Source organism: Callionymus lyra, chromosome 6 (genome assembly GCF_982586985.1).
Source record: "Callionymus lyra chromosome 6, fCalLyr1.hap1.1, whole genome shotgun sequence".
NCBI classification, from domain to species: Eukaryota; Metazoa; Chordata; class Actinopteri; order Syngnathiformes; family Callionymidae; genus Callionymus; species Callionymus lyra.
The window spans coordinates 23508058-23522408 of NC_141823.1; the positions used below are offsets into that span (position 1 = coordinate 23508058).

The following is a 14351-nucleotide window of genomic DNA, read 5'->3' on the forward strand; positions in this document are numbered from 1 at the left end:
TAGCTTTTAATTTTGTCTTCAAACATCTCTCAGTTCTTCATATAAAAATACTTTTGGGTTGTTGAGACAAAGTAACATTGTGAGAAGCATCGTTGAAACAATAGCTAGAGTTCTACTGTACTGTAGTCATGTTCAAAATCGTAACATGAAATATTATATAATATTGTTATAATGTTCCATTGTGTTGCTTGAAAGACAACAAATTAGTTGCACCTCCTTTACAAAACGAATTATAAACCAAAATTCAATGAAGTTGTCCGACATTAATGAACAATGTGATGTCAAACAGGATGTATTCTTTTTTTTTCCAAGTCTGTCACAGGTTGTCAGTTAGGCCAAATCATTGCAAATGTATAAGATATTAGGCTTTCTAAGTTGCTCGCCTGTTTTAAAAGTTCATCTGTTGTCAGTGAAAGAAGTGAATTGGAACTCTCCAAAGAAGAGAAATATATGTGTAATGTTTTACTCTGCTTCACACAGAACAATAAAAAGGAAGTTGCATTTCTTGTTCAAGGTCTCGGTTGAAATTGCAGTGTTTTTATTGAAGGTTTTGTCTCAGCTTCAATAGTTGTGTTTTTCATTAGAAGTCCCTGCTGTGAGATAATTTGGCCGCTTTGAAGTCAACTGATAAGGCATGTTACTCTAAAATAGCCAAATTATCTCTACAAGACGGCTAATAAAGATTCAATCAACTGTTCCACCCATTTCTAACAGTTCCGTAGATACTGTCTTCTTATCATTTTTCCGGCCCTCTGGTCAGGTTTGGTGAATCACGGCATGATCAGACAGCAGGTGGTACACTCACTGCTCGCTAGGCTGTTGTTTTTTTTTGCAAGAGAGGTTCAATTTTTCTTTCCATTTGTGCAAAATTGGAGGGTTCTTATGTGTGGAAGTGGCAGCACAAGCAGTGTGGGTGTTGATACTGGGGCCTGGGTGAATGTATGTGTGGAGTGGCAATTCTACAGCACCAGTAAATTGTAGCCAAAGCACTGCTTTTTATGTAATACTTTAGCTAAATGAAAGGGAACATAAAGTAGAGTAAGGGTATACGCCAGCAGCACATAAACTGTGAGCTCTCTACAGCTGACATACCAACAACTTAGTAAAACATAGTCAAGGTTTGTGATCACGAGGCGATATTTTGGATGAGAAGTAAAGAAAAAAAGGATGTGGGTAGTAAAATGACCAGATCTTAGTGATGTTAAGGAACAGACAAACATTGAACCTGCTGTGATGGGACTCGCAATGTAATAGCATGATGTCTCTTAAGGAAAACGGGTGGTGGAGTTTCAAAGTGGATTGTACCAATATCATTGTCAACCGTCTACAGTAATAATAATACATTTCATTACGGTCTACTTAACAGATAAAATAATGCACAGTATTTTCTTATAGTTCTAACTCATCAAACTGGGAAAATGAAAATAAATCTGGACTTCAGTGAGTCATAAATCATCCCTTACAGAAATAGACATGTTTTTCTCTAAATTGAAATGCTCAAGTTGTATACGGAAAGAATCTCTGGAGACCATTTATTTCTTTAAAGCGATTCCATAGAGATGTACCCCGGAGTAGTTAGATGGCAAACGTGATGCTCTATTTATCCTCAAGCATGATCTAGAATACACCACTGAGAGACCTTATGTTGATGATGAAAAGTAGACATGCTGCCAGACAATGTTTGAGTGTTGAAGGATAAAACTATTAAACAAATAGCAATAACCGCAGGGAGAGGGAAATAAAATTCATCACAGGGGCTTAATTAATTTTATTTATTACCATTTTACTCTTTATTCATTCCGTTTCTATGTTGTTCTCTTAAGAAACCAGACACTAAGGCCAATTTTAGCATCATGCTCAAGGACAGTTAGATGTTTACAGCGACAAAGACTACCTGCTGAGATTACTTACTTTGTTATTGTCTGTTGTGCACCAGCAACAATAAACTGAATATAAATGTAACGAAAAAACAACTCTGCAGTGAAAACCTTGAACGGCGCAGACACTGGAAGACTTTAGACCAACGTCGGCGTCAGGGTTGTGCCGTAGTTCGCTTCTATTGATACAAATTGAAACACAACATTGCCCTCTTTTCTCCCTAGAAATGCCATTACCCAGAGTCCCATCTCAATTTCTGCAATCAAACAGATGCAAGTGTCGCGGCTTGATTGCAAACATCAGACACAAATAATCTTAAGTATAATCAATGATTCAATCAGACTGAGCCGCCAGACGCTGCCAGATAAATTACACGACTACTTGTTGCACTTGCTTATTAGACGGTCTCCATTGAAGTGGACATTGTTGCCACCTGCCTTGGTGGAATCAATATGTATAAGTGAGAGCAGTGTTGAACATGTCACATAACAACTGGCCTCACGGTTGATTTGTCCAGTTTCCTCTCCTTAACAGGTCTTAAAACTACAGTGACTCATCTGTAGGAGAGTAGAAGTGTCTACACAAAGATGGCTTCTAAAGGTGCACTTACATAGAAGGAGGTTCAGATTATCGGCAGAAAAAAACCAAATAGTTTGGAGAAAGTCTCCACTTAAGCACAAATTGTTTTTGAAGTTTCCACTGAAGCTTCAAAGGTCCTTTACCCTGAAGTACTAAGTGTTTTTCAATGACTAGAGATGTAACAGTGTAGCTACATTTGTAGTTTTGCTTTAAACATTTTGACTGACGTAATTTGAGAGGCTGTTTGCACCTTCACTATATCAACTTTTACCCTGCACTTCCACCAAAAGGTGCTGTGGTTTGTGGCAGACATGCATTGCCTGTCACTCCTGATACCTCGTCCAGTCCAGTGACTGGGCAAAATTGTGGAATCTCCGAAATGAACCTCTCTTCATCCATGAGGTCAAGCAAGTGAAGCTAGATTCTATTCGTGGAGGGATGCGTTTGTGCTCCCAAGTCAGTTATGTTGTAAATGCACTTAAACTGTTTAATTTAATTTTAACTGATTTCCTTTCCGCAAGGAAAAAAAATATATATACAGTATATATATATGAATCGATCCTATTTTAGTAGCGAGGAGTTTGCAGAGAACGCAGTGCCCGCTTTGTCCTCTAAGGAATTTGCCACACAGAAAATATAACACCGACATTTGGGGTGAGTACTGTATGTCTGTTAATACAGTTTATTTTTTTTACTTTTACTTGTTTCTCTTCCACCTGGGTTGTTGCCAAAATGCATTTTGTTATTGCTCTGTGTGTATATACGAGAAGTTTAAAAGGTGTCAATTTGTCTCTCTGTTCATTCTCATAAATGGATGAAGAGATTTTCTTCTACAAAATGTTGATAACGGGAAAAGGAACACACATTTTTGATGGCCTTTAGGATAAACAGAGCTCGCTTATTTTCTAACTTGGTCCCTCATACCGTATTCTTAGAGCCAGCTTCAGAACACCTACCAGTCATTACGTAAAAGGTTTTCAAATAATTGGATAAAATATATAAAGGGAGAAAAAAAGAACAACGTTAAGTAACCTAGCCAACACCCTTGTCAATATAGGAGACCCTATATCTAGGTTCTAGAGTGCGTTTACGTAAACCCTCTCTTGCTGACATACGTTTTCCTGCCATTGAGATAATGAGACAATCAATGGTGTTCACTTGATCCCACTGTAGCAGAAAATCAGTATGTCAGGGGTTTAGCAATCACATTGTACCTGGACATGTAATGATGATTACACATATGCAGGAATGCACCAGTCTCAACAGATACAGGGGCAGCTCGGCCCTGGAAGACTTGTTGAAGATATGAATTAAAAATGAACAGAAATCTCAGAAGAATTCCTTCACATCTCTAAGATCCAACTCTAACGTTGTTCGTCTTCGTTGGGATAATGTATTCATCCGACTGAGGTTGATTAATATTAATTTGCTCACTTGTACTGTATAGTGATGAGTAGTCTGTCTAAATTCAATTCCCTTGTGGCGTAAACATGCTTTTCGTCCAATATTACCTTCAACTTTCATCTGTTAGGGAGCAGATCCGAGCTCGGCAATGGTAGTGCTCGTCTTAGCACTTATTTACTAAATATATTTTGTCGTTTATTCATCAATCTGGAATCTTCTTTTCCTACACATCAATATATATAAACAACATATGCAAGTCAACTCCAAATAATCTTAATTTACATGATATTTGTTGCACGTTTAAAATACTGAAAAGGTCCACCAAAACAACCTTTTTCCAGCCGAAATTGAATTTTAATGTGTGATACTAAAAGAGCAGGGTAAGGACTATGTGACACAAAAGAAACAGCTCATGCTCAAGTATTTTATTCTTTCCTTCAGTCCCGCAAAAGCAAGTCCTTCACTTTCAGTGAGACCTGTTGTACAATTTATTCCCTTTTCATGTCTACTTGCTAACTATCTTCCAAAATCGAAAATCTGGTTTTGACAGAGAAGTGGCACAACGATTTTGCAGCACAGACATACATTTGAGCCGAGCAACCCCTCCCTATAGCGTGAACATTAAAAATATAATAACGCTCGTGTGCAGTGGAAAAAACAACATTGAAATATATCCATATAAATGCTTCATATTGTGATACTTGCATCACATTGTGAGGAGTTTCAATGGTTTTGATGCTAACAATTTTATATAAGACGCCTTTAAAATGATCCTTTTTTTCCTCCTGTTCCTCATCTTAAGGGAAAACTCTGCTGCTCACAATTCAGGAAGGTGCCAAGTATTGTTATTTACTAGTCCACTCCACAAGCCTAAAACAGTGCTGGAACAGTCCTCATTAAATCTACCAATGACCTCCTCCTCCAAGCAGGCAGCTCAGTATCCTCATCGTTCTTGACCTCACCGCAGCCTTCGACACCATCATCCACTTACACCCCTGCGCTTCCTCTCTTGTGTTTAAAAATCAAGTGCAAGCGGCAAATGGATGAATTACTGTACCTACCCTCACAAAAATTTCGGACCTCTCAGAACTGGGCGATTGTTCATCTGCAAATGTAATCTTTGTCAATCACTCGTGCCACCGAGTGCCTCTGTCAAACACCATCATTGTTCTTCCACAGGACTAACCATCACTTTCAGAACCGACTACTTTAATACATATCAATATCCCAGATATACTGCACTGTATTCAGAGCTCAGCTACGCGTCTCTTCTGACCCAAACTTGCTCCCCTGAGCTCATCTTTTTTTGTTATTTTACTCCAGTACTAACTCCCGGTCCAACCATGCTTCCAATTTAAAATCCTGCTCATGTCTTACAAAGCTCTTGACAAGCATGCTCCTCCCTACACTGTTCCACCATCAAAATCCACCCCGCTGCCTTCCCTTCCTTCGGCACCAATTTTCTGGAGCCATCACAAAGAACCAACCACGGAACCTGGGGTTATACAAACGCCCTCCCCCTCTGGAGCCATTTTTCAGTAAACACTGCCTGAAACGGCAGTAACATAACAGCTTTCCCTCATGAAAGCAATCGTTTGAAATCTTCTTTAATTCAACATCCACTCAGGTTTATTCTTTTGTACTGTGTAAACTATGAGCGTTTGTAAAGCACAGTAAAATGCTAAGAAATATGAGGACAGTTACTGTCACTTATATTCAGACCATTTAATTTAGACACACAATTTACTACCGTTCTTTCTTTTTCTTTTTGAGGGAAAAACTGGAGGAGACCCAAGCAAGCATAAGGAGAACATACGGCTCTACAAAAAGTGCACCTGGGGATGGATTGGAACCAGGCTTTAACGTTGCTGTGAGGCTTGTACACCCACTCTAGTGTTGTAAAAGAGGGTTCCTAAATCTTAAGGCGAGTTAAATTTAAGACTTTTCGAGATTATTTTAATACCATTTGAAATTAAATTTAAGGCCAACGCAACCAAAATTGATTTAAAAAAATTAAGTTAAGTTATAATTTTAACCAAATGTTTGTTTAAATAAACAAGATTTTCTAGTCACATTGTACATCTAGTACATGTTGCTTCAGAAATTCAGAAAAATGTTGGTTGGACATAGTTCTCTCTTGAAACCAACAACAACCAACAACATTTAAGACTTTTGAGAAATCGATTTCACACACTTTTAGAGGCATGCATTTCATGGGTTTTAAGATTTGTTTAAGGTCTAAGGGAATTTTTAAGCATGTATTTAGTGCCGGGTATCAAACTAAGGTTCTTTCGTGGCACCAACTGAAATGCTTCAGTAGTGTTGAAACATACTTCGCCTTTCGTTTCAGTAGCAACGCCATGATCAAGACTTGATAATATGTGTATTTTTCTGTAGAAAAACAAGTGACAAAGGTATTAAGCATCAGCTTCATTTGTCACTTGTTTAAAGTAACAGTTTTGCCAGAGCTTAAAAAAACTCTGTGCAATGTGTAATTAATTTATATTTGAATTTATCTCATGTAGGAATACGTTTTCGAAATGAAGGCACCATTGGGATTTAAAGTTAATATCCAGCCATGCATATATGATGATACAAGAGACATTTAAAATGTTTGTTTCTTCTCCTTAGAAAAAAAATAAAACGTTTGCAACACAAGACTAGTCTCTTTGTAGAAGTGCAGAAGGCGGTCTGCAGCCTCCACACAGAGCACCTGCTTGGGACAAATGAAATGTAAGATGATGTGAGAAGCATCATCTCAGCATCAGTGTTTCTCTCAGCATCATCTCAGCATCAGTGTTTCTCTCAGCATCAGTGTTTCTCTCAGCATCATCTCAGCATCAGTGTTTCTCTCAGCATCAGCATCAGTGTTTCTCTCAGCATCTCATGTTGAAGAAGGTGTGGCACTTAATGAAACATTTGCAGCAGCCGTGAAAGACAAAAGAAGCTTCTTTTCTTTTTGTTTTCTCTTTCAACTTGAGGTGGAGACAAATGAAACGTTACCTCTGAAGAGGAAGGCTTTGCTGCCGTTGTGAAGACCAGCCACTTGAGTAATTCCATAGGTGGCATTAGATCGATCAAGTTCGTGGATGATGTCAATCTGGAAATCTGGATCTGACCCGGAAACTAGTGGAGAAGGAGAGACAGCATGAGACGAGATTTTTTTTTTAAAGTGTCCATAATATCACACAAATAAAGAGGTAAAGTGAAGTTAAACCACATTGAGATGTTAAAAAAGGTTAATTCCGTTTGAATGAGTTGTTTTTAAAAGGTAGTTTTTAAGGGAATGTGGTCCTGGTTTGATGTGGAACTCACAGCAGGTGACGGTGAGGATGCTCGCAGAATAAAATAAATAAATAAATATATTTATATACAACTAGAAAGCTCAACTTCATCCTACCTTGTTTGGTAAACAGGAACAACGAAAACAAAGTCACGAATATATCCATTTGAGTGTCAGTGTGAGCGCGGCTCAGACTCTTGTTAGCTCCGCTGCGTCCGCGTAACTCTGCTCCCGGAGCAGCTCTGCCAGGATGTGGAGGAGCAGCGGAGCGGTCCACTTGAGCGAGAAGATGGGGCCGCGCGTTACAAACTCACTCCTAAATATTGCACCCGCACCCCCGTTTGAAAAATAAATAACACTTTAAACTTGATTTCAATAAGATACGTATTGTTCGATAAGAAAAAAGTAGAAATAAAATAGAGCGGGGACATGGGGGACTTTCGCTTTATATTCCAACACCCCCCTCTAATCTTCTTTAAGAGCCCAGAAACTTCTTCTGACAATAGTTATGTTAAAAAATAAATAATTGTATTTTAATCGATGTATTTCGATTTGTTGTCTCGAGTTTGTCTTTCATGTAAAAACTAAGTGTCAATGTCTTTATTTGCATTTAATAGATGACAGGTCCCCTTTTCATTTAATCGAATTGAACTCTATCATGATCTACAAACTTATTTAATAATTGTAAAGGTGTTTTTCAGTTTAAATTAAGGTCAGTACAGTCTGCATGCTCTGGATATATTGCATGCTGCATGCTTGGTATTATGCATTATTAAAAATTTTGAATTGTATTCCTCTAATACACATTTTTGGTTCTCCAATTGTTACGAATGGGACAACAAGAAAGGAAACATAAAACATTATAAGAACGTTTTTGTATGAAAATTGTTAACGTTTGTGAGGCAAAGTGAAAGCAAATAGTATAAGCAACTTGTGTCCCTATTTACTGTTGACGTGTTTGTTTTTAAATAGAACTATAAGTCAAAAAATGACATCAAAAATGTTCACCTTTAGTGTCTTGACGTGTTTTATAAAAATCAAATGAAAAAATAGATCAAGAGTTTGTGCCTATATAAATAAACTATTATTTATATTGGTATCTTAGCAAGTATTTTGGTTCAGCTTTTCTAAATTGTGAGTTTCAAGTTAAAATGTAGTCTGAACCTCTGCATCGAAGCAGGACTACGTTACCTTTTGGTACGAATATTTTTCATACCTTAAGTTATGTCTGGTTTGATTTTGAGCAGTTGCGTAGTAGAATTCTCAAATTATTAGAGTTGCCTCCAAAAAATTGGTCTGCAAAAAACTTTACGTTCAACACATTACATCGGAATATCATGACTGAAACAAAACAGCGTAAGCAGAAGCCATGGTCAGCACTTATACCCTCCACATGTCTGTGGTTGGAAGTGTTGAAAAACACCTGAGAAAGAACCATAGATGGTGATTGCAAAACGTACAGTGCTTAACACAGGCTCCCAGGGTCATGTTTACTTTTCAACAGTGGGTCTTATAGAGCACATTTCATTGTGCCCCCCTTTTTATCTTACTAAAGAGATCATCTCCTAAGTAAGGTTCTATAGAAAGAATATGTACTGAATGAACATATAAGTCCAGCCCTTTGCATCTTTAGTCCAGTCTGCTTTCATTCAACAGTTAGCGTTGGCAAACGTTGACCTGACCGTCAGTTTCAACGTTTCTTAATGGATACGAATGTGCCTGACCGGTATAGCGTGGAAGTGTTCCATGAATGCTTCAATTATGTTGTTTTAAAACATGCTTCTGACACATATGTAGACCCAGACATTAAGAAGTTGCACAGTTACTGTAGTACTTAAAAGCCAGCGGTTAGAAACAGACGTCAATCCTATCATCACATGACCCGACTCAGTCGTATTTATTCTGCCTCTCCTAGAGATTTTCCTCTTATCTTAAATATTGTATAAGGCTTTTTCGCAGTGTTCATTTCTTCATTCTTTTTCTCCTCTTACCTGCTGTTTCCCTCTGAGAATCACAGCGATTTATAAGCTCCTCCAGTCCTGCCTCCACTGGGGCTCGCCCTTATTGAGAACCATTAATCATATAATTTTCCTGCCTCCCTCTAATGCATGTGTATTGTCAGCTGAACACACTCAATCTGTGCAAGAAAGGTTTCTTTTGTGGGCGACTGTGGCCGCGGAAACAAGGTGTTCAGCCCACTGCACCGGTGAAAAGTGTGATCTGCATCAGGGACGGCAATAATGTCTGCTTTGGAATGCACTTCACCGCTCCAGCACCTTCGAATTAAGGGGTAAACAAAATCACTATTTGCAAGCAAGACAATGAGAACGCGTGGTGAGAGTGATGCATTATCTGAACGTGCAGGTAGACGGGCGGAAGTTAAAAAAGGGAAAATAATAAAGAATTGAGTACAGGATTTGAAAAAAAACAAACATTTTTTTTCATAACAATGTGAAAGGGTAGAGATACTATTCGCCATGAAAATAACAAATAACACAACACCCAACACGGTAATTACTCTGGTAGCAGCTTTCACTGAATGTTTATTTTTGAGTGTAAAGCATTTGTCTTCTCTCAGTCCTTTTATGTTCGGATGTTGATTAGTTATGAAAGGAGCTTAGTCACGATTGTCGCTGTACACTCGTACATCTTCCAACCAGAAAAACAGAATTTTTCCTTCAAGCACCGGCGCCAGATTATCAATGTCTGCTTCTCGTAATTAAAATAAATAACTAACATGATCAACTTGGCATTTAAAATAGTACGGAAGGCCATGCAAAGCCATGGTGATCTGTGTGGTCGGATGATTTGTGAGAAAACTTTCTTTCTTCGCAGATGAAAGAAAAGCGGTTCTTTTATGTTGTTCTCTTCTTTTGAGTCGTTATTAACTGGAAGATAAAGGTGAGAGGACTGTTGTGCCGGTCAGCTGTGCCTTAGTTTTCCCAGCTTTATGTGGTTTTAATAGAGCACATGGAGCAGATGGGAAAACGGAGAGGGTTAAGAGATCACAACATCAAACTAGAGGTGGCTGAAGATTATCTTCCCATGTTGCTCTCGGGAATTGGGCGAAAGCTTGAAGTGTATTCACCAGCTATTGTATTTGTTTTTAGAGAAGTACTTGAAAACCGGTTGTCTCGTTCAGAATTGAAGCTGCGGTATAGAAAATCAATTTGAATATTAATTTGCACGTGTTTTCATCATTTAATAAAAGCAGAAAAAGTGCTGACGTTTTTTTTTTCCCCGGGTTGGTGGGTTTATTTATTTCATTATTGTGGGTTTGTGATGAAATTGCTCGGACAAACTAGATGTGAAAAGCTATTATTATCCTGCTTGTAAAAAAAAATAAAAGTATCCAGCCAACCTCCATGACGGGCGAGAATTGTCCCCGCAACTGTTGTTTGGATTACTCCAATAAATAAAGCTGTACTCATCAAGTCTGACCCATTTCCTGTCAATTTCCCGTGTCCTGGTGTGAGCACTACATGGAGGGTGTTTGTCATAGAAGAGACATTTTCAAAAGGATTTTTTTATATATTAGATTTTATTAAACCACCACATTAATTTTAGTTCAAAACTTTGTTAAGCATTTGAAATATAGTTGACAGCATTTCTTTTGAATGGACCTGCAGGTGGCAGTATATTTTAAAACACACAGCTTCTTCAGCACCATTGGGTGATGAACATTAAAATGACTCTTGGATCCAGATGGTCATTTTGAATCCCCATCATCATCCTCTTCTTGTCCTGGTCTCATTATTTTCATGAAAACGTTTTTTTGTGTTCACTGGCAGACAAATGCATATGGGTTGTCAATTCACATGAATATTTTCCAGATCAATGCAGTTATACTTTTTTATTATCTAACTTTTTGGTTTTCTGAACTATCAAAAATGTCTATTTTTATTTAAACTATACATAAAACGACTAAATATACGAGTGCAAAAATCAAGATTTTATCAAGATCTATAAATTGACCCTTTAAATTCTTACTGTATGTTAGATGTTTTTTTTAAATAGGCCACCTTCTTAATTCCATACCTGCAGGTATTAAATTAATAAATAAGTATTGTTAGGTTGTTGTCAGGTTAGGAATGTGACTTGCTGTGAACTTGGACAAAGAAGAGATCAGACTTGGTTTAAAGTCACAAAAGTTTTACTTGCAAGGAGAGTTTAATACAGAAACTTTTCATTGTTCCATTTTCACTCTTTCAAGTCAGAACTGTTTCAGTCCCAAGTTGGTCGTAGGTTATTGATTGTACGAGAGGCAAGAACAAAGTAAAAAAAAAAGTGAAATAAATTACATCTGGTCTTCATAAAAGCTAAATCAATGAAAACTGATAACCTGTATGACACGAAGGTATTGCAAGTGGGCCGCCAAATCGTTTCCAAAATGGTATCCTTTCTTTGGGAGGGTGGATGTAATTATATAAAAATAAAATATACATAATAATGTTTTAAATGTTAAAACTCGTTATGTTTAAAAGGATATTAAACATTTTTAAATATTAATTTAATTTCATTTTTTTGTGTGTTCATGCATCTAAAACTGAAGGTTTTGCAACATGTTGCTGTGGAGATTCCAATATGTTTCTCCTTTATTGATTTCAGTCCTTTATGTTCAATCTTCAAAAAAAATGGGCTCTGAGAACTAATTATAATGCCTTCGTATTTATGGGGTCGGACGTTTTTGGGACTTAAAAGTGGGCCCTGAGTTGGAAAAGGTTGGGGACCACTGCGGTATGTCATAGTGAAAATAGTCTTTAAGACCCAGGAAAATGTATTTAATGGTTCAAGTCTGTGTATCTGCTTTGTGTTCGTGATTCTCAAGAGGATACTCGATAAACTGAAGTTTTTTTGCACTCTGGCATTGTTTATTTGTTTGTCTTTGTGTGCCAATAAATGGGGAAAACTTTTTTGTTTTTTTTAAAGAGGCAGTAGAGGACTGAGGTATAGTTCTAAATATAATCCATGTGTGAAAGCATAACATTCTCAGACATTAAACAATCTTGATCTGCTGAAGTAGCAGATGGTCTAGAGGGAGGATATAATTTATTCAACTCACCTCTCGCTATATAAGGGCCATCCCTTCTACAGCTCCCTAATGAAAACATCTAATGAGTCAGTCATAAGGCGACTGCTCAATGCATTTATTCACGTCGACCTGAACACAAGAATATATTCTGATGTTTGAATAAACGTGAATTAACTGACCTTCAGCGAGGCACGGACATTACGGCCTGAACGACTGGTCTGAGTAATTGAGAAACTGATGAATCCAGAGCATGTCTTGTGGAGTTTTACCATTCTTGACTTCTCAAATCTGCTGTCGATTGATGGCGACCTCAGTCTAATAGAGGTTTGTTATATTGAAATGTGATGCTGACAAATATGTGTCTTAAGAGGAGTACTATTGTTTCAGCTAGTTGACATTGATGGTCATTTGTTATATCGCTGTACACCACTATTTATTTGAATTTGAATCATTCATTTGTAGGCATTGAAAATACTGTTTGTGTTTAAACTAGCAAAATAACTAGTTTACTAATAACTAGAAGTTAAAAATAAACAAAACAATGAATTTGCTAACCAAGAATAAAATCAGAAAAAAACACAAATGACATACGTTTTAGAACTTAATTGAAACAAAGAAAACCCTTTGTTACAATAACAGCAGGTGTTTGTCAAAACCAAAACCATTTTTACCAGCCATTGTTGAACTAAAGAGTCAAAAACACAGACTAATCAATGTTATAAACTGAGGCAAAGGTGTCAAAAACAGGGAAAAGACAATTATAATTCTCTACTCAAATGATGTACCGTTATTCTGGTGAAGTACTCTGTAAAGTAAGAAGAATAAACGTAAACAAACGTAATTTGGTTGCCGAATCTTTTGTTTCTTTAATGGTATCAGTTCATAAAGTAAAAACGGAAAGTATTTAGACTGAAATAAAAAACAAACAAATAATTGACTCTAAAATAAATATATGTGTATATATAGGAAATTAATCTTACTTGTAAAGCACTGTCTACATACACTGATGGGAGTAGGCTGTGATGCAGTGCGCCCGCTCGACCATCATGAGCAACCGGGGTGAAGGGTCTTGCTCAGGGACACAACATTAGAATCTAACCAAGGGGCTGAGATTGAACCCGCAACTTTTCAGGCCACAGGCCAATTACTCTGCCCTCTGAGCTAAAACGTTTGACTTAAACATGTAATAAAGGTCTGAAAAAGGGGCAGAAAGAATAACTTTTCAATCTCTAAAAGCAAGTATTGTTACAGGAGAATTGTGTACTTCTGTATGTGTGCGATTGTATGCAAAATCACAAATAGTGAGAGTACGATTGTGGGAAATGCAGGTACATGTCAAATAAATAAACAATTGAATAACATCAATTTATTTCTTCAACATTTCAAACAAAGAAAACCTTAATGAAGCTGGGCCCACAATTTAGCATTCAAGGTCTTGTCTCTAATTTCAGGAGAATGACGAGCCAACATTCCATTTGGAAAAAAACTGCGCTGGCATAACGAGCAATAGTTGAATTCTGTGTTAGAGCGCAAGATTAATGGGAGGTTCAACGAGATATTCTCAGGGGCTAGGGAGCCGCCACGATACTAAATGACCTCGGATGGTGAAGGGAACCCATATGCCGGTTTGTTTAAGTGGGGGAGAGTATAGTGAGATAAATAGTCTTTTCAGCTCGTTTACATTGTTTATTTAGAATCAATTTAACTTTTTCTATCGTCTGAAACTAAGAGACCACCGTTTCATAAAATGTAAGCAAGACTCTCTAATAGGTTCACTTTTTTTGTGCTCCCGTTTCCAGGCTTCCTGAAATCAGCTGTCGTGGATAAAAAGCTGTACAATGAAAGCACTGAGGGATAATTTCTATGACAGGATATTTTTTTCCTTCTCCTCACCACAGCGTCACACAACTAATTGGAGTTTTTGCAGACCCTTTCATTCTGCTGTTGTATTTTGTCAGCTCCAAAAGATTGGATTTAGACGGCCGATTATTATATAGCTTATGAAGCCCTAATGGGGACGTCAGCTGCCATGGTTCTGAACCTTTTAATTCATGATATCTCACCAGGTTATGTGCCTCAAAATGCATCGTCACTTGTGACACATAAATGTATTCAACAGATTAAACTATATCTAGATTCTCCTAATTAAAGTTTTTTTGTGTTTTAGAAGTAATG

General features: G+C 37.4%; 1 protein-coding gene across 1 annotated transcript in view; it reads right to left on the reverse strand.

Moving 5' to 3' along the window:
* LOC148077634 (protein kinase C-binding protein NELL1-like) overlaps positions 1 to 7342 on the reverse strand; it is a 164252-nt gene extending 156910 nt beyond the window's left edge. The window contains exons 1-2 of the mRNA XM_087794323.1: positions 7262 to 7342; positions 6865 to 6987 (exon numbers count right to left, since the gene is read on the reverse strand). Coding sequence (XP_087650449.1) covers positions 6865 to 6987; positions 7262 to 7310 — 172 coding nt within the window. The 5' untranslated portion in view covers positions 7311 to 7342. The remainder of the gene's footprint in view (positions 1 to 6864; positions 6988 to 7261) is intronic.
* Positions 7343 to 14351: the final 7009 nt, after the last annotated feature.